Below are 23686 nucleotides of genomic sequence, written 5' to 3'. Positions count from 1 at the left end.
ACCACTCTGCCCAAACTCCACTTGCAGGATTACACTGGGTATGTTTTTGTTGTTGTAGATTTGTTGGGGTCAATTATTTAGTGTCCCAATACGTTTTCAGTCCTGACCATTGTCTCCCAAGAAAAAACAAATACATTTTTACTTCAAATCCTATGCAGAACTTACTTTTTCCTGATAAAGTTCCTTTACAGAAATTATGGCAAAGAATCATTTCTTAAAAGCTCCCTATCTCAACGGAAGTGTTCATACAAATTCAGAAAATTAATCCTGTCTAACTAATTAACAGCCTTCTAGCTTGAAACTAGTAACCAAAATCACCAGAGAGGTTTAGTTATATGAGCAATTCTTTTATTTTGATAACCGTGGTGTCCGGGCCAGCTTACCCGCACCTTGACTAAATCCATGAGATACCTGCCACCTTCCACCATCAACAGGTACCAGGTACCAGGTACCAGGTAACTCTGTCCACCAGGCTCAAACTAAATCAATCTCTTAAAAGCATGGAAAATGTACATATGAACCTAAAAATGACCAACTTAATGCCACGAACGATTTTCTTCCAAAGTTGGTGATTCTAGTAATCCACATAAAATTCTGGAAAGGTGACGAATGATTTCCTTCTAAAATCTTGGACAGGATACGTATAGTATAGTCTATAGACAGTTAAGAACTTAAGATACCATGCACCTTTACATTTATTTGATAAGCTAAGAACTCCAGGAAGTAAAATTAATTATAGAAGGTTCAATAATCAACCAAAAACATCATATGTGAAACTTGTAGCACCCCATGCAAGAAAAGTAAAGTTGTGAAAGAAGATGATTAATTGAAAAGTAATAATGTCAAAGAATACAGCAACAGGAAGAAAAGAAATTCTCCCTCATCCAAATAAACCTCTACAGTTATGCAGCTGTTCAATAATTTCAGCGAGTGACGACGCACAAAATGAAAAACTGAATCTATTGACTTCGTGGTTTATCATGTAAACACATGCTCCCTGTTCTAAATTTTTAACTAACCTGAAATCTCATTATAATGTAGGTGAATATATGCAGTGGAGACTTCACTTTCCTTTTCCCTTAGATTTTAAAAAAGCAGCCCATTTGAAGTAACCGCAATTTGCTTCAGGATTTGATGAAGGTCCCTGAGATAGAGAATTTGTAAAAACAAATTCAGGAAAATTTAAGGACACAAGCACAAATATCTTATTAGACATAAATTACACCATTCCTGTGATGCTACATGAAAAGACTTGATGAGACTACCACTCATTCCCTTTATGAATAATACAATGACCCTAGGATGTCAAAAACGTGGTCGCTAAACCAAAAGATGATACGAAATCAAACAAATTAGAAAACAGATGCAAGTTTCATATTCACCTCCATAGTATCTTCCAATAGCAATAGAACTAAATATGAAAATTACCACAATGAGAGCCATCCATTTCATTTTTATAAGCAGATAAGTAACTTTAGTAAACACTACTATAAAGAGAGTACGATTATTATTATTTTGATTCTTGTTGAATGTCGACGTAGTTCCATTGTCTCTTGTCCCCTAATGTGATAAACCCTTGTTCCCACTTGTTTTTAGTTTAGCCTAGTTAGCCTACCTTGTTCCATGTACATGTCTTGGTATGATTGCATTCCATTCTACCAACTTGATTTCTTGTAGACAAAGGACGCCTGGCATTCCTTGACTCATGACTTATTGGGTATTCATAATTTTAGTTTCTTCTGATGTTAATTGGTCATAAAATAATGAAGATTTCAATTGATCAAGATTAAACGTGCCACTTTTTTGAGTAGGTGAAGAACGAGTTTGGAGTGAAACGAAAAATGGACGAGATGAGAAGAAAAGCTATATGAAGCAACACAGGCAGCTATAGCTGAAGAGATGAGAGTACAGACCAAGCGTAGATGAGGCAGAATGATGGAATTGTCTGACGGGAAATTTTAGCCAGGGTCATTTCCGGAAATTCCATTATGTACCTCCTTGACCTATATAAAGCCTGAGCTCTTGGAATTTGGAGCAGCTTTTGGAGACGAAGAATGCATGAGAACAACAAGCAATGGAACGATTCCATCAACTTTTAACTTGATGAGATAGTTTGGGTTGAGAATTTGGTTGTAATGCTTCAAGCTCTTTATTCTTAATTGCAATGTTTTTCTCCTCATCCATGGCGTAATTTCTCGTAGGGCATAGACAGATGTTGTATACTGATAGTTACTTTCGGTTTTAACTCATATTGAATGCTTACCAGTTAGCACTCGTTGATGGATATTTAACCAAAAATTATGGAGTTAATCAGGGGACCCGTATCCCTTTTTCTATTCATCTTAGTTACGGAAGGTCCCAGTAAGATGCTTGACAAAGCAAAACAACAGCACAGAACAGAAAAGTTCAGCGTTGCAACATCTCCGGAGAATTCAATCTCAGTTTCACATCTACTCTAAACATTTTTAAAGCTATTTCAGGTCTCCGTAGCAATATGTTAACAAGTGTGATATACCCATTCATTGAAGTCCGTGACTTGATGGCCCTTGCTGATCCTTTGTTGTGGCACTGGCTCTTTTCGAACCACATATCTGGGCCTGCCCTTGGGTGCCAAGTATAAATCAATTGATATGTGGTATGGAGTCATTGAGAAGGTGGAGAAGAGATTGGCAACTGCAGAATCTTTCGCTGAGTGCCAGGATGACTCTTATTAGCAGTGTTACAGACAGTATTCCGACCTATTACACGTCACTTTTCCCCATGTCTAGTGTAAGTTCTTAAACAGCTGGACAAAATCAGAAGATAATTTCTCTGGAAAGCTAACAGTGAAGAACACAAATTTCATCTAGTCAAATGATCCAATGTGATACAACCAAAAGCTCTTGGAGGACTTGGATTAGGACTTGGCAAAGCATAACAAAGCATGCCTAAGAAATGTCATGGGAGATTTGGGGAAGAGGCTCCAACAACTGGAAGGAGGTGATTGTAGCTAAACATGGACACCAGAGCCAACTGGTGCAATAAGCTTAGTAGAGTTCCTCATGGAGTTGGTCCATGGAAGAATATTTGCAGTCAAAAAGGAGGAATGTTCTCAGAATATATAATTTTAAGTTTGGAACAGGACTCAGGCAAAATTTTGGGAAGATGCTTGGTTAGACAAATTTCCCACAGAAGGCGAGTTAACCACTGCTCTTCCGAATAGCTAGTGACCCAACTGCGACAGTAGCTCAAGACAAAACAGGGAGCATATGAGACCCTCACTTTAGGAGAGATGTTGATGAATGGGAGTTGGATAGTCTATTAGCATTGATGGAAAAACTGGAAAGCTTCACTATGCTTAAGCAGAACCCTGACAGACTCAGGTGGGAAAACGAAGCAGGATACTGTCAAAGCAGGCAACAAACACCTTAGTGAACAAATAAAATCATTGACTCTTGGTCTTGGAAGCCTATTTGGTAAACAAAGCTATCAATAAAGATTATATGTTCCACATGGATAGCTCTCAAAGGAGCCCCTCTAACTCGAGACAATCTCTGTAAAAAGGAACTTCCAATTAGTCAGTAAACGATACTTGTGTTTGCACAACTCAGAGTTCATCAATCATTTATTCCTACACTATCCAGTGGCTGCAGATATGTGGGAATGTTTTTAACAATCTTGGGATTGAGTTGGGCTCCACCACAGGGTATCGGGGAGATAATGGAAGGGTGGAGTAAATGGGAAGTCGACATGGCCATCGGGAAATACTGAAAGATGATCACAGCTTGTATCTTTTGGTATCTATGGCAAGACAGATATCAAACATGTCTTGATGGCATTTCAACTCCCACCTTTTGATATCTAAATGTCTTTTGCATCCTTTTAGCTGGAACACACTCCCCCTGTAATAGTATTGTTAGTCTCCTAGATTTTATCAGTTCACTCAATCTAGCTTAATCCTCAACTTTTTGTTCTTTGTATTATTGATTTTAGTTCTCTGAGCCTGATCTGTGAAATAATGTAATGGAGCTAACAACTGATTAGTTTAGTAACTTTGCATCTTCTTGGTGCCAGAATGAAACTTCATTTAAAAAAAAAACTTTAAATTGATATTTCTAAAAACCTCTTTTGAAAGGGATATTTCTAAAAATTGTATGCAATTGCTTCCAAGTATTTAACTCAATCCACTTACAGCAGGACATACCTCCGCTCGAGCACAGACATAAAATCTGCGGCCCAAATTGGGACCTGCTTTTTTAACGACCCGAGAAACACAAGGTTCTTGATGGCCCTTACAAAGAGGTACACTAGTCTGCATCAATTGCTGAATCCTTTGCCACTCCTGCAATGCCACTTCACTCTTCCCTTTATCTGAGCCACATGCATCTAGCTGGCAGTCATGTTGAGTATTGTCGATTGCATTTGATCTGCAGTCCTTTGAAGCGCTACTTTCATCAACAGCAGAAGGAATTCCTTTGGGCTCAATCTGAGAATAAGAGATGTCTGTCTGAAAAAGTTTAGAATCAGCAAAGCTGCTGCTAGAAGTCTCACTTCTATGTGTGCGTTTTTGGAAGAATGATTTAAGTGTGAGCTGAGACCCCTGACCAAGCCTTGCTTTCTTCTTGGCTGCAATGCAGGGGAGAATATTAGCATTACTTTGAGAACCAAGCATCGTAATCTGAGAAGCTCTACTATCATATTTCTCTGGAGTTGAGATTAATTCTTCCTGACTTGGAATCTGAGGGCTTTCACTTTCCTCCAAAATAACTTGCTCAGTTGTTTGCCTTCTCGTGAACATTGACACTGCACTTTGAATAGGAAATTCAAAAGACAAACTACCATGTGATAAACTGAACATAAATCGGAATGCTGCGCCATATTTGCAAAAACCAAAGTGAACATAATTTGTCAGTGCTCACATGATAGTCAAGACTCAAGAGGACATCGTTTAAATGACTAATGGATAACCTCAACTAGGTGAACGGATAAACTCAACTAGTTATACTTGACAAAATATGGAATATTAATCGTAGTAATGTAATATGTGCATCACTAACTCCACCAATTATTTCATTCGCTATCACCCATGATCCTTTTGGTTGCAATAACTAACTTCTGATTATTTAAAAACCTTTGGGAAAATATAAGATATTAGTCAGACTAATTTTTCCTCAAGAAAACTTCCCAGGACTTTTCTCTAGTTTTCAATATTGTGATGACCTCCCTTCCTAGAGACAAAATGCAATTGAGCCTAAATAGTTTTTTTTTTTTATTTTTTTTTTTGGAGGGGGGACGCCTAGGTCACTTGATTTCTCTTCAACTCTTTTCTTAACTAGGTTCCTCCAACTAACAGCAGTCACAAGCAAAAAGAAGAAGAAAACAGCTGCAAGAGGGGAGGGGCTAGGTCACTTGATTTCTCTTCAACTCTTTTCTTAACTAGGTTCCTCCAACTAACAGCAGTCACAAGCAAAAAGAAGAAGAAAACAGCTTTAGCTGCAAGAGATTGTTTGCTGCTTGATTGCTACCTACTCCCATCAATACTTTTTATTTGCATATCATGCAAAAGATTTCTGTAGCATTCTGGAAATTAATTTTGGAACAACAACATCAAACTTGATTGAAGTGCTTGCGAACTGTGTGAGCAGATATCTATATTGGAAAAGTTCCAGTAAAACAAACACAACAGCTTCTCCAAGAAAATTGATATTCAAAATTTAACTTGTCTAAAATCTCACCAAGAGTTTGCTGACTCCCAAAGACCTGGGGATGATATCTAGCAGATAATGGTGGGGTGCTATGCTGCAATACTTCAGGGATTTCTACTAAACTCGTGTAAACTGGAACATGATCAGAACCTTCTAATTTGATGCTCCTCCCTCCTTTCCACCTGTGGAGTATAGATATCTAAAGTGTGATTTCCAGATCCTCTATCACCATGTTATGGGAAATCGATGAGTGATAAAAGTTTCTAACATGAATGATAATGAACAATAGAAAACCCAATATAAGTTGGCCAATCAGTTTTTTAAAAAAAAAAATATACAAGTTGGCCAATCATGTATGTGCTCGACTCATCTGATACTGCTGAAGATTTTCTTTTGCACTACAGATTTTTTTTTCACACAGAACGAGAGTTATAACGAAGAATAATTGCTGGAGTTTACTTGTTATAATCCTTATAACAGATCAAACAGAAACTGTAACACGGCATATTTAAGAGAACATATTTCTTTCCACCGCAGCAAAGCATCCAGGTAATCTGATCAAACTAAGGTAAAACTGACATTATTATCTCTTTCAGAACAGTATCCTCACTTGTTTATGATTCACACACATTGATCATGTAATTCTCCATATTACAAATAGCTAAATATTTACCTTGGTGTATTTCCGGGTTTCCACCTTTGAAATTGCATCAATATGTCACACTCTGAAACATGGCAAGTAACAAAGTCATGCCCTTCTTGAATTTCCTCACCATGCAAGCATGATCCAGCACTAAGTATGTGATCAATCCTAGAACCATAATTAAATTCCTCAGCTCCTGTACTCTGTGACCAGCAAGTGTAGGCTCCTTCTCTGCAGCAAATACAAGATGAAGTAAGACGAGAAAAGGTTCATAAAACAGATGACAAGCAATACAATAGTTAAAGAAAATGAGGATGAATACTCTATCTCAATTCTTAATTGACATTGAGGAACAAAGAAAAACTCGTCCCATATGTCTCTTTAGAAAAATGAGCAGTGAATGATTAAGATAGATGACCTTTAGAAGCATTAAATGTTTGCATGTGGTGAGGAAGTAACATTGGACATGATTTCCTCCCTTTTCCTTAGTCGTGTAGTGAGAATTAGAAAATTACACAAGTACGCTTGTATAGAAAGAGATAAACCTATCGGGATGCTTTGCTCTGAAAATATCAAGGAGACGCCCTCCGTTTTGCACTAGCAATGATCTAAACCATCTCCTGAACCTGTAACGCAGTGAAAATTAACCAGTTACCAAGAAAAATTGTTATCTTAAAAAACGAGACAAACAAATTAATTTATATATTGAATATAAAACATTTCAGGAAGCAACTCACTCGTTCTTTTCAAAATCAGGTTCTGCATCGCACCGATCTATGACAGCAGGAGCAATATTGAGATCACCTACAATGATAATCCTCCTTCCTTGATGCAGGAGGAATTCCCATCTTCTCTACATAAAAATTACTAGTAAGCAAAGAGTGTAAAGTAATATGCAGGTTTATAATGTACATAACAACAGGCTATTCTGCAGTAAATGAAGAAATACAGGAATAGAGAAATCAACAGGACTTCCCACTGTAACGTCGAGGCTACTTGACAATGAAGGAGGAGATGGTCGACATCTTCACCAAAGCTCTTACACGTAAAACATCACACAACATATGGAACCTTCCTCTTCCTTTGATACTCTGCCGACAATATCACCCCTCTTCTTAGAAGAGAATTGAAGAAATACATCTTTGTCAGTACCTTTGCAATTGAAACCAATCTATGTGGAACTGCAACCTCTCCTAACCGGGAGTTTCTCAAAGGATGAACGAATAGAAAACATACATTGTTCCCTCCCCCTCCAACCTCCATATATCTTTGTTATTCTGTGGTGTTCCTTGTTTGTGAAGTAACTCAACTAGATTTTAGAATCACTACATTTCTCAGTCTATAAAGTTCCTCCTAAAATTTAAATCACAAAAAGATTCTCCATCTTGCAGTGGGAGTCTTCCTCATTTCTGCTACAATCATCTCCTTTTCCAAATTTTTTTAGACCAACGTACCAAAGTAATGTACCATGTAGCAAGCGAGCAACTGAAGCATTAGATACTAGCTCCTCAGATCCTAACATCCTTCAACACATACTACAGCCATATATATTCAATCCTTCATCCTTTTCTTTTTTTTTGATAATTGTGGTGTCCGGGCCATGTTGCGCGCACCTCGACTAATTCCATGAGATAGCTGCCTCCTCCCACCAGTAGCAACAGGTACCAGGTGGGAAGAAATCACCTTGTATTTGTATCTGTTGGGAATTGAACCTGAGACCTCTTGGTGCTCAACCCAACTTCATTGAACCACTAGGCCACACCCTTGGATATTTAATCCTTCATCCATTACAACCCAAATATACTTAAACAACTCCAGTATCAAAAGAGAGTGTTAAGGAACAACCTTCTCCCAGCTAAGAATTGTAAATTTACATTCCAGATAACACAGATACTTTACAAAGCAACAGTCATGCTTTGGTCAAGACTTTGATTCCTAGGTAAATGAAAACAATAAGGCAACTATCATGGGATTCCCACAACATTGTACAAAGAGGATTCCAAAGTACTCAGAAGTCAGATCCATTTTCTAAATCTTTGCACCCACTATACGGATAGAAATTTAATGTTGTTTGTGACAGCAATCTTATTTTTGTTAACATCTAGATCAACTACTCCATAATCCCAAATTAGCTGGAAAGAATCCTCCATATCCAATCTGCTATATTTAGGTCCCATTCGTTCCAATAATCTGCGTTAAGATTTGATGCTACTAAAACTTCAATGAACCTCTGTCGTGGACATACCACCACGAAAGAAAGCAAACACAATGCATAGGAATACAGGATTCCTGACATATTTAGGTCCCATTCGTTCCAATAATCTGCGTTAAGATTTGATGCTACTAAAACTTCAATGAACCTCTGTCGTGGACATACCACGAAAGAAAGCAAACACAATGCATAGGAATACAGGATTCCTGACATATTTGGTGCCAGACATCCTCATCAATAAAGCAAAAGCTTATTTCATATTTGAAAATAGGAGAAAATATCATTTCTCAGGTCATCATAATTTGAAAACCAAAGTGGGAATTGATTACCTCTAACATCCTGAAAAATGTGAGTTTAAATTGGATTCTCTCAGGGTCATCTTGAACAGCTCTGGGTCCGTATATATTAAATAGAACTGCAAGAAGAAAACATTTGTCAATCACCAAACTATGGTAGGAAATAAGATTATGAATGTGCAACAAAATATTAAAGAAAATTTAAAAAAAAAATTAGAGTGGTATATCACATAGTGAGTCAAAAAATAAAAAGGAGAAGGCTCGGAACAAAAAGTTTAGACAATGATTCCTATTAAGAATCGGACATCCCTTTTGTTTTTGCAAATATCATGTACTCACCAAAATGACCATGATCGGTTATCAGACAACGTCCCTCACTGTCAACTTTAAGAAGCTCATCTCTGGAAAAGCACTCGAGGCCGCCTGCTATCGAAGGGCACTCCTCCTTTCTAGGTTGATAACCTTTAGATGTTGCTAGGAGACCAGTGAAGCCTTCTTCTGCCGAAATTGGCAGAGCTACCTCAGTGCTCAAAAAAGCAGATTTTACACGGCAAAAGGTTGCAACACCTGGGAAAATAGACATAGAGTCAAATCATTTGTTTATTTATCTACATTGACCTACTGTAGATATGACAAGTTTTAAAGGAAAATGTTAAAAACTATACAAAATAAATAAATTCTTTAAGCTTCACCAAGCATTGCTTAGCCTTGTGGACCACATATTATCTGCAATCCACAAGTTTTTATTATTTTCTTTCCAATCCGTAAGACTTAAGACTCTCAATGTTTCATCAACTTCAAAAGCACTCGATGAGTTCTTTGTAGAAGGAAAAAGATAAAAAGGCAAAAAATAAATTTCCAACTTTAACACATTCAGAGAACTAAGGGACAAAAGCAAAAGAAGAAGGGAAATTTAATTTGACACTACACAATGATTAATGAAGTTGATCAGCTCTTCCATTTTCACCTTAACAGTTTTCCTCCATACAAAGAAGCTTTTGCCTTTTAGAATCCTAGAGACAACGAAAACAGAGAGAGAGATGCAGGGTGTTGTAGGTATGACAAAAATGTTTTCTCAGATGAAATCATTTTCCAGTGTTAAGTTATATTTAGTTGCTGAAATATATCAAAAATGAGGAATGACTTCTGTCACTTCCAGGTAAACGCCATTTTCTTTTAAAAGAATTCTAACTTTTCCTTCATGTCATTTGCTTCAACCTTTAATACTCATGAATATCACAAAATCACTATTCTTCAAAGTTTTACCCCATCCTCCACCTTGTACTATTACTATACTCCACCTATTTTTATACAATTTTCAAAAAAGATCTAGCAATGATTTCCAAAGAAGAGCAATTTCAAAGAATTGCTCTTCCATATCATAAGCACCCTGCAAATGAGGTAGTCCAAACTTTTCCTATCGGTTAAGATCATTTAAGCTACATTTCATTTTAAAAAAAAAAACTCTGCTGAGATTGACACATAATGGAATAATGCAAATTTAGAGTAAATATCAATCAATCAACTATACCTCAACCAGAGAGGTTGAATACCCCCATATACAAGGTCAAAATTATGTTTTGTATATAAAATAGATGTCTAATCTCCTTGATTTTGTTCGTGTTTGATTCTATATATTTCGAATCCCCTTAGTGAAAATTTTGGCTCCAACACTCCATCTCAGCATAGGCCAGTTATGTCAATCCTATATATATGTTCCCCTCTTATTCATATTCCATTCCAATACTCAATAAATCTCCACTCTTTTCGGACATATTTCATTCCAGTACTCAATAAAGACAAATCTATTGATCCCCCCTCCACACACACACATAGTTTGTGGGTATTTGGTCTCCTTATATGGTCTTGGACAATATTCTCCTCATGAGCTAGCTTTTGGGGTCAAGTTAGGCCAAAGTTCACTTCTTTATCATGCTATCAGAGTTAGACCTATTCCAATTCATTGTTTACCCAATGTTGAGCCCCCATCTTATATTGCTTATGCTCCAAATGTCCAGTCTTGGGCATGCAGGGTGTTAGTTCTCCCACATTGGTTGTGGATGGGTTTTTGGTCTCCTTTATATGGTCTTGGACAATACTCTCCTCATAGCTATTTGGGATTGAGTTGACCCGAAGTTCACTTCTTTATCATGCTATCAGAGCCAATTCATTGTTTACCAAATGCTAGGCCTGCGAGGGTGTTAATTCTCCCACGTTGGTTGTGGATGGGTGTTCAGTCTCGTTTAGTTTTGGTCTTTTGGACAATCCTCCCCTCATAAGCTAAATTTTAAGACTAAGTTGGCCTAAAGTCCATATCTTTAACTTTCAATTAGAACCAAGCTCATCCCAATTCAATGTTTACCTAATGTTACACCCACATCTTATATTTCTCCACGCTCCAAATGTCCAGTCCTAAGCGTGCGAGGATGTTGATTTCCCTACATTTGTTGCTGATGAGTGTTTGGTCTCATGAGCTAGCTTTCGAGTTCAGTTAGTCCGAAAATCCATTTCTATCAAACTTTAAGAGTTTCAAAGGCAATCCTAGTTCTTCTTGTTGTTGTAAAGGCAATCCTAAACTCACACTTACCCTTACACTTCATGAGTCGGAGGTCTATCGAAAACTTCTTTACTTCATCTGAGGCAGTGGTACGAACACTTTACCCTCCCCAGACCCCACTTTGTGAAAATACATTGGGTATGTTGCTGTTGTTTTTATTGTTGTAAAGGCTCCTATTTTCACACTTACCCTTACATTTCATGGGCCGGGATTCTATCGGAAACAGTCAGTCTCTCTATTTCATCCGAGGTAGTGGTATGAATTGCGTACACTTCACCCTCTCTAGACCCACTTTGTGGAAATACACTGGGTATGTTGTTGTTGTAAAGGCAATCCTATACTCACACTTACCCTTACACTTCGGGCTCGCTTGGTACAAGAGATAATGAATAACTAATCCATAGATAAATTTTAAAATAAGCTTATTCTATTATTAGTTGGAATCAAACGTCTAGATAACTTATCAGGTGATTAATTATCGCGGAATTTAGGTCTGAAAAAAAACTAATTCCAAGATAATTAATTCCGAAAATACCTTATTTTCCAGAATATCTAACAAGGAGAGATATAATAAAATGTTTTAACTGACCAGAATATCCAGCAGAGCGACCACGATCAGAATTACGAGTACAACAAGAGAAAAACGACTCGTATCCCTCAGCACGAACTAAATCTGCACGAAGATCGTGCTTCGATAACTTAGTTTCCTGAATGCATATTATATCAGCGTCGAGTGAATCTAGAAGCTTCGAAAGTGAACCGTATTGTTGTATGCGTGGCCTTAAACCGTTAACGTTGTACGTTACTATCTTCATTTCCCTTCAGCATTTTGTGCTTCGAAATTCACAGCATTTTTCAGTTTCCCTCCATTGTTGTTCTTAGAGAAGGGGGAGGGGAGCAAAACGATGTCGTTTTGAGATGTATGGATTGTGATGTCAGATATGAGAAAAGTAGAGTCCCAAAATAGTCTTTAAGATTGATTATTTTAACTTAGGGACTGTTTGGACATGATTTCGTAGGCGTTTGGCCGTGAGAATTTTTCCACTTTTTTTCGAGAAATTACTTTATTTTAATGAAAATAGCATTGTTTTGGTCATAAGAATTATTTCACTAGAGTGAAAATTATTTTTAAATAAACTTGTTTTTACTTCTATTTCTCTCATAAAATTTTAAAAACTATTTCAATTTATATTCATGGTCAAACACAAAATCAACTTCAATCCCAACTCCGACTCAAACTTTGAAAAATTATTATTCTCATGGTTAAATAGGGCCTTAAAAGTGAATTTTTATTTGAATTTCCTTGAGTTTTGATATTGGTCATAATTCCTCCAAATTCGGATTTGATTATTGACTAACTCGTTTTAGTCTGTTGAAGTTTGAATTTATATCTAGCTCAAATTGATCCACCAAAAATCTTGATAAAATATTTTCAAAAAGACAAATTTTTTATTTGATGTAAAATATATAGCAATAATAAAAAATAATAATAATTTTATTAGTTACTAAAAAATATAAAAAATAAATAAACTAATTAACTTATTAAGAATTGGGCAGGTTGTATTTTAACTCGAGTTTTAGTTAGTTTCATTCCAAAAAAAAATTTTGTGTGGATTAATAATTCACTCATTTATTAACTCAGTTCATCTTGACACGCTCAAATTCAATTCAATCCGTGTGTTTGTCATCTCTAATTGCCTGTTTAATACCATAAATTTCAAAAACATTATAGTCGCACGAATCTTATATTATCATGTTTACGATTAAGTTTCAAAACATCTTTCATTTCATTCTTACATTTCATGTCAATCAAAAATGCCCTTTCTTCCCCAATGTTAACTTTCTTATTTCCTGATATCCAAAATTATAACTTGGTAAACTTGTGTTAAGGTTGTGTGTATTAGTAAAAACAATGCTTATATTATTCTTATACATTCTGCCAAACAACCAAGCACGTTTTCAAAAGAGGGTCATACAATATAAATCACATCAGGATGCATCATAGTTGGACTATGCTAGAATTAATTGGTAGAGTACATAAAGGTTTTTGGCTGTTGATTAGAGATCTAATTATTCATTTTTTAAAGGAAAAAGGGTCAAATTTACCTCTATATTTTGAAAAAATGGGTATATATACCCTTCATTATATTTTGGAATCAAATTTACCCTCGTTGTCATATTTTAGTGTCAAATTTACTCTTCTACTTTGAAAAATTGACTAATATACCTTTGTGTCATACTTTGGGGCTAAATTTATCCTTGATATCATACTTTGAGGTCAATTTTACCCTCGTTCGAAGAAACTTTTCAAATGTACCATTTCTTTAATTAAAAAAACTCAAATCAACGTTAAGTACCCCATTTTTAAAAATAAAACAACGTTAATTACCCCATTTTTTAAAATAAAACACACTCTAGTCTAACCCAGCCGATCCAACTCGAGCCACAAGAAAGACACAAATAAATACACCCCTTAGTTCTTTTGATCAAATTTTTTCAACGAGATTAAGCCACTGGATATTTATCAATGCGTAGCTTATGAAAAATAAATCTATCAAGTGCAAACACAAACAAATATACCTCTTCCTCAGTTCATAAATCTGCATCAGTGTATGTATAAAATCATACCAAGTACAATGTTTGATTATCAGTTTAGAATCCTGCATAATTAATATATGCATAAATCATGAGACAATCTATATGTTATTTCATGCAGAGTGAAAAATGAAATAACTAATTCATGCTTAACTAAACTCTACCTAACTAATCTCTTACTCTAACCAGCAACCAAACGACCCCTTAAAGATGGTGTACTGAAATGGACAGAGTTCTGAGGTACAAGTTTCTGAACATGTGCCTTAAATCATACAGAACAGCCAATTTACATTGATGACATATTTATAGTGGACATAATATTAAAAATTGACAAAGAATATACACTAAACTAGCATATTACAAGCCATTGCAACTGGTTGTTCAGGAAAAAAAAAGCACTCTTCATGCCAAATTCTTTTTTATGTAGGGAGCAAAGGAAACTCAACACACACACTTGGCACGACGATCACTAGCTACGAAGTGACATGTGGCAGCTACACATCTCGAAATACCATCATCTCGGAAGCCATATCCATGTAGAGAACACGCAGTACGCTTGCACAAGCATAAGAGGACATGTATATACGAGCATTGTCTTCCCAACAAAATTTTTCTGATGAAGTCCAATGTCCACCTATATAGCTTTACAAAGCTGCATTTCTCCGTGAATCTCTTACCGTTGGTGAACTCATACTAGCAGTTCTTAAAAGCCTACGGAACTCTGATATGCTTATCTTTCCGTCTTTGTCAATATCCGCTTCCTCTAGAAGTGGATCTACGGAGCCTCTCAAGCCCGTGTGCTGCAAAAAAATAGCATCATGTTTAGTGCAAGCCAAATATGAATGTGTTAATTTTCTGATTTGGCACTCTATATATCTTAGCAACTCTCGCTTCTTCTCGTTTCTGTTTTTTTCATGGGGAGGGGGGGTTGAGGTCATCCAATCTTCATCTAACTGAGCTTTGCAAAGCATACCCAGATTAAGGAGGAAGCTCGCAGTGATTAGATGATCAGCATAAATATCAATTGAATCAATCGACCATGCTTCAATCCTAAGCAATGACCGGCATAAAAATAATCTAACGATGATAAAAAGGCAGCCTGATGCACGAAGCTCCTGCTAAAGGGCCGGACCACAAGAGTCTATGTACGCAACCTTACCCTGCATTTTTGCAAGAGGCGGTTTCCACAGCTTGAACCCGAGACCTCCAGGTCACATGACAGCAACTTTACCAATTACGCCAAGGCTCCCCTTCAATGATGAACATCTAAATTGTATGGAGGATTCATAAAAACCACCTAGTCTGGTGTTAAGGGGTTGATTTGTAGGGTTGGTCAACGACATGCTTAATGGCAATAGCTGAAGTCCAAGATGATATGAACCGTTGCTCCAAGAAAACCCGTAAACAACACTAATTATCAATTGAGCAGAAAACATGACATGCTAACCATTTTAAGTTCTTCCGGAGTAATGAATCCATCTTTATCAACATCAAATTTCTCAAAAGCAGCTTGTGATCTTTGCTGCCATTTTGTAGAATTATGCTCTTCCAACTGATGGACATGTAGAGTGGCGGCCACAAACTCTGGGAAATCAACAAGCCCATCGGTGTTGCTATCAATCTGCCAAACAAATGAACAAAATTCTTCAGGATTCTGAACTGTGGAGAAAACATCAAATGGTAGAGACGTGATGAAATTACATCTGATGAAAGCTACAGAGATTGTTATATTATTTGGCAGCAATATTAGCATTGACAATTGAGTAACTTTTTGTATCATCACAAGGATTATGGTGCAGGAACAATTTGGAATATACAATCTCACACAAAGAAACCTCAAGTATTTGGCCACCGATTTAGTGATGGTGATAGTACAAGCTTGCACCCACCTCAGCTATTCCATCAAGTGTCTTTACCTCCAAGTCCCACCATCACAAGTACCAGGTAACTTCGCCCCAATAAGGCTCAGGCAGATGGGAAGAAATCACCCCACATGTTCTATCTCTTACTGGATTTCAATCCCTGTCATTCATGGCTTTCATCCCACTTCATTAACTGCTAGGAAACACTCTTGGGTGAATTTGGTAACCAATTTCTTCTACAGAACTTGCTCCTATTCATTGCTATTATCTTCTTATTTCTTTTCTCTTTTTATTTTTGAGGATGGGAGGAGAAGTTGTAGGTTTGTACATGCTTCTTGTTCTATATTCTTTTCACCTTTGGGGAGTGTGAATATTAAAAGTAGTTCCAAACATGCAACAGCCTAAGGCGATAGAAGGTCCTTATACTTCGTAGTAATTATCTAATTATTTCTTCGGTGTCATGTTTTGCTCTGATGCTTCATTCTTGGATAAATAAGCTTACCGCTTGAAGAATCTCAAGAACTCGTGATTCTTTCATTTTCCACGGGAGATCCTTCGCAAGGGCCTGCATTAGAAATGAATATGGTAAGTCACCAAAACAGATGACAAGATATAAATGCATACACAATGTTTTTGATAAATACAATGTTTTGCAGCAGAATAACACAAAATATAGGTGCCTCAAATGTTTGTCAACAGCTATTGAGACTTATAAGGACGAAAACAAGCTCCAACGAGATGAGCAATACCTGTCTCATTTCCTCGAGACTGATGACACCATTCTTGTCCACATCAATTGCAGAAAATTGATCCCGCAGATCGGCGAGCTCCTCCTCATCAAGTGTGCTAGCTAACGCCTGCAAGATAGTGAAACAGCATCCAGAAACTTATGGCTTTTTATATCTGAAGGGACCTTATCCACGAAAAAATCTTCAGAAATACGAAATGATGAACTTACCCGTAAGGCAAACTGCTTTAAACGACTGTATTTGACAAATTGCCGCATGTTGGATAAAACAGAAATGTCCAATGGAATCTCAGATGCATCACCTCCCTCTCGAACCCATGGATGCGCTGAAGATATTCAAGTAGATAATTTTCAGAACTGTTCATTGTATCAACAAATTTGAAGGAACGATATGATTAACATTTGTTTGCTAATTGATTCGAACACTGCGACATAAGGTTCTTATTTTCAAGAACTACAGAGTAAGCAAGTGCTGCATATCTGAAAGTTGTGCAATAAGTTATCAAAATGTGGAAGCTGTTCAGGTGGACAGAAAACCATGATTGACATCCATTACTAAGCATTGCTGATGAAGTAGGTGAATCAAATTGACACAGATCAGTGCACAAATCTTTTTAAGTGAACCTTGAGATACTGTTGGTGCATCAGCTTTTCATCACCATAACACACCTTAAAATCCAAAAGGGCAGCCCGGTGCACTAAAGTTCCCGCTATGTGCAGGGTGCAGGGGAAGGGCCCCACCACAAGGGTGTATTGTACGCAGCCTTACCTTGCATTTCTGCCAGAGGCTGTTTCAACACCGTAAAATCTCTAAGAAAAAATTTGTACTTGTGAAAGAATGTGAATAGTCAATCCAAAACCTTAAGAGAATGGATGATTATAGATCCTTTCAGATGCTCTTGTATAGCCAGTGTGGGGCTTAAGTTTAACACCTTCCTGCTGTGTAACCCAATTCTAGGTTTCATATGTGAAATTTAACGTGGAAAGAGACATGCCAAAGTTGTCACCTATACCATGTTAATGAATTTGAGCATCCAATTCAAAACCTTAAGGAAATGAGTGGAGTGGTCCAAGATTTTTATGCACCCGTTGGATGCCGCCTTTGTAGAGCTGATATGACAAAACTTTTTATATAGCTTAACAGTACAAATTCAGGATAATATTACTTACATAGGGCCTGAGCAGCAGTAAGTCTAGCACGAGGATCCTTCACCAGTAATTTCTTGACAAAATCTTTAGCACTGTTGCTTATGTTAGACCATGGTTTGCGGCGAAAATCAGGCTTGTTCCGTAGGACCTAAGCATTTTGGAAGCGAAGTTAGAAAAACTAATGAAAGAAGGCAAATCACAAATAATTTACACAATGTAAAAGTTGTTCTTCTTGAACACGTAGACGTTGTCAAATGTATTATAGGAAGAAAAACGCTTTGGATAAGAGCCTTTTAAGGAATCATCACCCAAAAGTGAATTATCAACAAAATAAATAGCAGTAGCTTCTTTGGACTCAAAGAGAAAACGATGAAAACTTGAGATTTGATAGCTGATACAGCCCGGAGCTGAAAGCCAGAACCGCTCAAGAATAAAGTAAAATGTCCACATAGAAAAAAATATCAGTATCACACTTGAGATGTTGACAAGACGATACCAAAAAGAGTGAATGGAAATTCTGAAATTCCAAATGAGATGAGATTTATTAAGGGAGTTGAAACTTCAAACAACCACTTTAGGGTCGTTTGGTAGGATGCATTAGGAAAAATAATGCATGCATTAGCTTTGTGTACTACTAATACTTTGTTTAGTACATTGTTTCGATCTCTGTATAACTAAGCATTAGTTATACACTCTATATGGTATTATGCTATGTATAACCAATAAATACAATGGAAGGGGTTTTAATGCATGCATTAACATTGTTAAAGACACAAGGGCAGCTCAAAACCTTTTCCACATCATTTCCACCATATTTGTGAAGGGTAATTGTAAACAAATAATTTTGAAAAAATATATGCTAAGCATGTTATTCTTAATACACTAAACCAAACATTGTATAAGAAATAATCTAAGCATAACTAATATCAGCATTACTAATACCAACATTACTAATACACCATATTCTGCCCTATTGTTACACACCCTACCAAATGACCCCTTAAAGGTAAAAGAAACCTGGAACACACTATTTAAAGGACAAACAACCGTAAGCATCTAATTTATACAAAAACTGCAAGTTCATTACCTATTACAACCCTAAACTGTTATATTCTTTCTTTATGTTTCCCAAGTTCAAACAAAATTGAAATGCTGCTAAATTACACGTAATATATTAGCAGCTCACCTCCTTGAATATACCATCCTCAGTTTTGTCCCAGAATGGCCGACGTCCACATAGCAAAATGTATGTAATTACGCCAATACTCCACACATCAGATTCGGGTCCTGATCTACGCTTTAATACCTCTGGAGCTACATAATACGCACTGCCGACAATGTCTTGGAATTTTTTCCCTGCATATATAAGTTTCCGGCGATAAGTTATTAACTTTACGAGAGAAAACCACAATACTAGCCTCCCAGATCATTGAAGAACTTGGCAGATGCATGAAGATGATAAATACTTCATAAAGATGAGTTTATATAATATTCTGCACACATTAGATTTCTAGAGAACCCAATCACCTGGTCTGATGAAGTCTGAAAGACCAAAATCTGTGGCTTTTAATGGTGAATCCGCCTTTGAAGACTTAAAGAGAAAATTCTACAAGAAAGCGAGTTTGTTTAAGAAAAGCAATATCAATCAGCATTACCAAGCCAAAAGTAGTATTGAACTGTTTGCACACCTCAGGTTTCATATCACGATGCACCAAGCCATGTAAATGACACTCAGCTGCTACTTTTAGCATCTGGCGTACCACTATTGCAGCATCTTTCTCAGTATACCGACTGTCTTTTCTGATTAGACAAATTATTACGTCAACCCTTATCAGTAAAACTTCATGATCAGCAATTTGAATATAGAGCAGGCATTGCAACTTACAAATAATCAACTGAAACTGGTAATTTCGGAATACTTACTTGGACAAAATTCGGTCCAATAGTTCTCCACCTTCACATAACCTAAAAGAAAACAAAATTTGAAAAATGTTAACTTGCCATTCAAGTGGAAGGATCCGTTCTAGGGAAATAACCAGGACCTCAGAGATGAAAATACAATGAAACTTACTCCATTACAATGTAGACATAATTTTCATCCTCGAAGGAATTATAGAATTGAACCACATTCTCGTGACCAGCTAAGGCCTTCAATATCTTGACTTCTCGTTTCACATCCTCAACCGCAATGGGAAGAACCATCTGCAGCAAAAAAAGATTTGGTACGATACATGAGACTGTGACAGACTGGTAAAGGAAGACTAATAAATCCTACTATTAAGGGTAAAAGGAAACAAGCATGAACAAAAGAACAAAGAAAAAAACACAATAAAATTACTCGTATTTGCAAAATTCATAGGCCTATCACCCTATAATGTTGGTTGAAAACTCCAGATCTGACAAGAGGAGATTATAGAAGACAAAGCAGGCGGAACATTTTACCCAGATAAGAAATCCACAGACCAACAGCGCAGATTTACTACATGGATTAATGCATAATCAAACATTAGAAAGCAGCTTTTGAGTAAACCATGTCAGTTAGCCTTTTTCCAGCAAATTAAGCATGATAATAACAGCAACATTGCTCACAAAAGCCAAAAGTTCAGCATTGGCTTCAGTTTATGATTCTCTTAACTTTGTTGACTTCAGATTGTAAGAACTCTACAAATCCCAAAAGACAATCAAACACCAAGTGCAGCTATGTTTTTCAAATATGGTATCTACTTACAAGGCAGATTGACTTTTCAGCCATCTACAATAACTGCTTAAGCAGGAAAAATCAAGATTTCGCCAAATATACTCCTTTTTCCAGCAGAACGGTAGAAAAATAGAATGAGATTCAACAGCAACAACAACATAAACAACATACTCAGTGTAAGGGTCTAGGAAGGGTAGAATGTATGCAGACCTTACCTCTACCTTTGCGGGGTAGAGAGGCTGTTTCCGATAGACCCTAAAAATGGAATGAGATTGCACTAAATAAACATAGGCATCTACTATCAAATCCAGCACTATAGTAGCTAATGGACACTCTTTTCTAAGAACCTAAAGACCCAGTCAACAACATCCTCCAAATATCTCTGCCAGAATCTAAACATTTCACAAGCACATAAAAAAGATTCAAAACAAGAATACAAACAATCCTCAAGAATTTAATAGAGAAAACTGTCCACAACCTCTTCATGTGAAGATCAACAGGAAAATGAGGTAAGTTATACAAAAGAGGAAAAACGCAGACTATTAAAAAGGCCTGATTTCACTTTTCAGCCATCTTTAGTAAGTGCTTAAGCAGGAAAAATCAAGATTTCACCAAAAATACTCCTTTTTCCAGCAGAAAGCTAGAAAAAAAAAGAATAAGATTGCACTAAATAAACACAGGAATCTACTATCAAATCCAACATTCCAGTAGCTGATAGAAACTCTTTTCTAAGAACCTAAAGACAGTCAACATCCTCCAAATATCTCTATCACAATATAAACATTTCATAAACTCATAAAAAAGATTCAAAACAAGAATACAAACCATCCTCTAGAATTTTAACAGAAAAACTATCCACAAACCTTACAAGTGAAAAGTCAATATAAAAAATGAAGACTTCAAATTTGGGGGTAAAGGAACACTCATCAACAAGGTGAAAGTCCATGTAGCCAACCAACTGACTGAACTACTAAATAAATATAAGCATCTACTAGCAAATCCAACACTACAGTAGCTAATAGATATTCTTTTCTAAGAACCTAAAGACCCAGTCAACCAAATCTCTCTTAAAATCTAACATCTCACAAATACAAAAAAGATTCATAACAAGAATACTAACCATCCTCTAGAATCTAATAGAAAACACTGTCCACAACCCCTACATGTGTAAAAAGGAATAGGAAAGTTGAAATCCTCAAAATTGGGGATAATTTGAACACTCGTCAAAAAGGTGCAAGTTCAGATAACCGTAAAAAAATGAAGTCTTTAGATTGGGAGTAATCGATCACTCGTCAACAAGGTGAAAGCACAAATAACCAACCAACTAAGCTACTAAGATTATCCCAGAAAAAATGAAGTCTTTAAATCCGGGATAATCGGTCAGTCATCAATAAGATGAAAGTTCAGATAACCAACCAACTAAACTACTAAAGTTACCCCATAAAAATAAAGTCTATAAATTGGGGTTAATAGATCACTCATCAATAAGGTGAAAGGTCAGATAACCAACCAACCAACTGAGCTAGTAAGATTACACCGGAAAAAAATAAATCAAATATACAAGAAAAAGGAAAAATAATCCTTTTTTCTTGATATTGCAATACCTTATTTTTCTCAATTCTTTTAACAGCCACACGATCTCCAGAAGATTTATCTGTAGCAACATATGTATAACCAAATTGACCATGACCCAACAATTTCCCAATTGTATACCTCTTTTCAAAATCTTTATCATACCCAAAATCTGTTCTTTTACCACATGGTATAACCCCACTTTGTCTTCTTGAACTTATTGTCTTAACATTTTGTTGTGAATTCCTAGGTTGTTGTTTTTGCTGTTGTTGATGATGTTTTTTCTGATTATAATTTGACCCTTCTTGTTTTCTTGAATTTACAGCTGTTGTAGATGTTGCTGCTTTTGAGGTTTCCCTGGGATTGGTTGGCACGGTTCCCGAGGCGGTGGTTGTATTGGTGGTGTTGGTATTGGTATTGGTGGCAGAAGGGGTGTTGCTATTTGAGCCACTAACTTTGGAACTTGAAAAACAACTACCCATATTGGCCAAAAAAGATATGATGATAAAAATGCAATCTTTAATTTGTCAAAAAACAAGAATAGGGTACATATAATTCAAGAAAATAAGAGAGGAAGTCCCCCCCTCCCCCCTCTTTAACAAAAATGTGAAAATAATAATGAGGAAAGTTTGAAGTAGATAGGAGGAAGAAGGGAAGAAAGAGAGGGGGGGTGGGGGTGGAGGGGTGATGATGGTGGTGGTCAAAGAGACTTTTTGGTAGGGGGTAGGGGCTACGGGGTACTAGAGAGAAACACCCCCTAGTTTTTCCAGTTTGGATTGGTGAATGCTGAAAAATATTTCACGTTATCAATTTTCTAATCTAGTTTTTGTCTCATGGTCGTTCTTGATAATTTTTGCAGCTTGAAGATTTTTTTATGGGGGGGGGGGGGGGTGGGGGGTAGGGGGTGGGGGTTGGGGTGTGGTTAGTAGAAGGCAAGTCCACTCCTTTACAAGCTTATTTCACACGTTTTAGGAAAACCTCTTCTTTGTACGGACAATTTTTGGAAACTAGTTTTGGCTATATACATGACGGCCGTGCTCGTCTTAAATTTGGTCAAGTGTTAATGAGGAACCAATTTTAATAGACGGCGAGTAAATATTTACCGTTTTCCAATAGAAATACAAGATAAGATTACATATAATAAACTCTTATGGTCTAATGTTTTCTCTAACCTCAAGCATAACGAATACTTTAACGTAACAAACTGCGTTTTGGGGGCTAATAAAAATATGGTTTGTATTTCATTGTTAAAACTATGATTGACCATTATTGAAATGAATTTTAAAGTTTGAGCATAGGATCTTACAACAACAACAAAAAAATTCAGTGTATTCCCACATTGTAAGTTTTGAGGAGAGTAAAATGTACGCAATTCATGTCACTTCCTCCGAAGAAGTAGAGAGGTTGTTTTCAATAGACCCCCAGCTCAGGACAAGAAGACAGTAAATAAAGTTGTAATAAAATATGAAACAAGATAGAATAACGGAAATAAGACACCCACAAAGTAATACTATACACTAACAAACCAAAGGCACACGCCTCACCCAAACCCTCCTAACTAGAAGCTCCAACCTATGTACAAAGCCCTAAGACTACTAGTCAGGCTACATCAAAGCACTTCTAACTACTGGCTACGACTCACCCATACGCACTAGCCCTCTAACCTAATC

At 36.7% G+C, this 23686-nt stretch overlaps 2 protein-coding genes across 5 annotated transcripts; both read right to left on the bottom strand.

The window, feature by feature from the left end:
- Positions 1–806: 806 nt before the first annotated feature.
- On the bottom strand, positions 807–12351 carry LOC107868185 (DNA-(apurinic or apyrimidinic site) endonuclease 2). 3 transcript variants are annotated; one of them, XM_047410786.1, is made up of 10 exons: positions 11982–12351; positions 9175–9402; positions 8869–8954; positions 7065–7180; positions 6873–6953; positions 6358–6558; positions 5715–5866; positions 4711–4782; positions 4184–4605; positions 807–1144 (listed from the first exon to the last, which is right to left on the bottom strand). In XM_047410786.1, the coding sequence occupies exons 1-10, from the start codon at positions 12205–12207 to the stop codon at positions 1064–1066; spliced, it is 1665 nt and encodes a 554-aa protein (XP_047266742.1). In that variant the 5' UTR covers positions 12208–12351; the 3' UTR covers positions 807–1063. The 3 variants fall into 3 exon arrangements, with proteins under 3 accessions (XP_047266742.1, XP_016570284.2, XP_016570285.2); XM_016714798.2 differs by having other exon boundaries at positions 4184–4782; XM_016714799.2 differs by lacking the exon at positions 4711–4782.
- Positions 12352–14223: 1872 nt separating this feature from the next.
- Positions 14224–23007, bottom strand: LOC107868186 (calcium-dependent protein kinase 28). 2 transcript variants are annotated; one of them, XM_016714800.2, is made up of 12 exons: positions 22049–23007; positions 19818–19948; positions 19670–19711; positions 19435–19546; positions 19274–19352; positions 18933–19102; positions 17768–17894; positions 16808–16923; positions 16599–16706; positions 16352–16414; positions 15435–15608; positions 14224–14787 (listed from the first exon to the last, which is right to left on the bottom strand). In XM_016714800.2, the coding sequence occupies exons 1-12, from the start codon at positions 22496–22498 to the stop codon at positions 14632–14634; spliced, it is 1728 nt and encodes a 575-aa protein (XP_016570286.2). In that variant the 5' UTR covers positions 22499–23007; the 3' UTR covers positions 14224–14631. The 2 variants fall into 2 exon arrangements, with proteins under 2 accessions (XP_016570286.2, XP_047266743.1); XM_047410787.1 differs by having other exon boundaries at positions 19435–19573; positions 22049–22885.
- Positions 23008–23686: the final 679 nt, after the last annotated feature.

Source organism: Capsicum annuum, chromosome 4, assembly GCF_002878395.1.
Source record: "Capsicum annuum cultivar UCD-10X-F1 chromosome 4, UCD10Xv1.1, whole genome shotgun sequence".
In the NCBI taxonomy this organism is placed as follows: domain Eukaryota; kingdom Viridiplantae; phylum Streptophyta; class Magnoliopsida; order Solanales; family Solanaceae; genus Capsicum; species Capsicum annuum.
The sequence above is the reverse complement of the archived record's forward strand: the minus strand, read 5'-3'. Positions and strand labels throughout refer to the sequence as shown.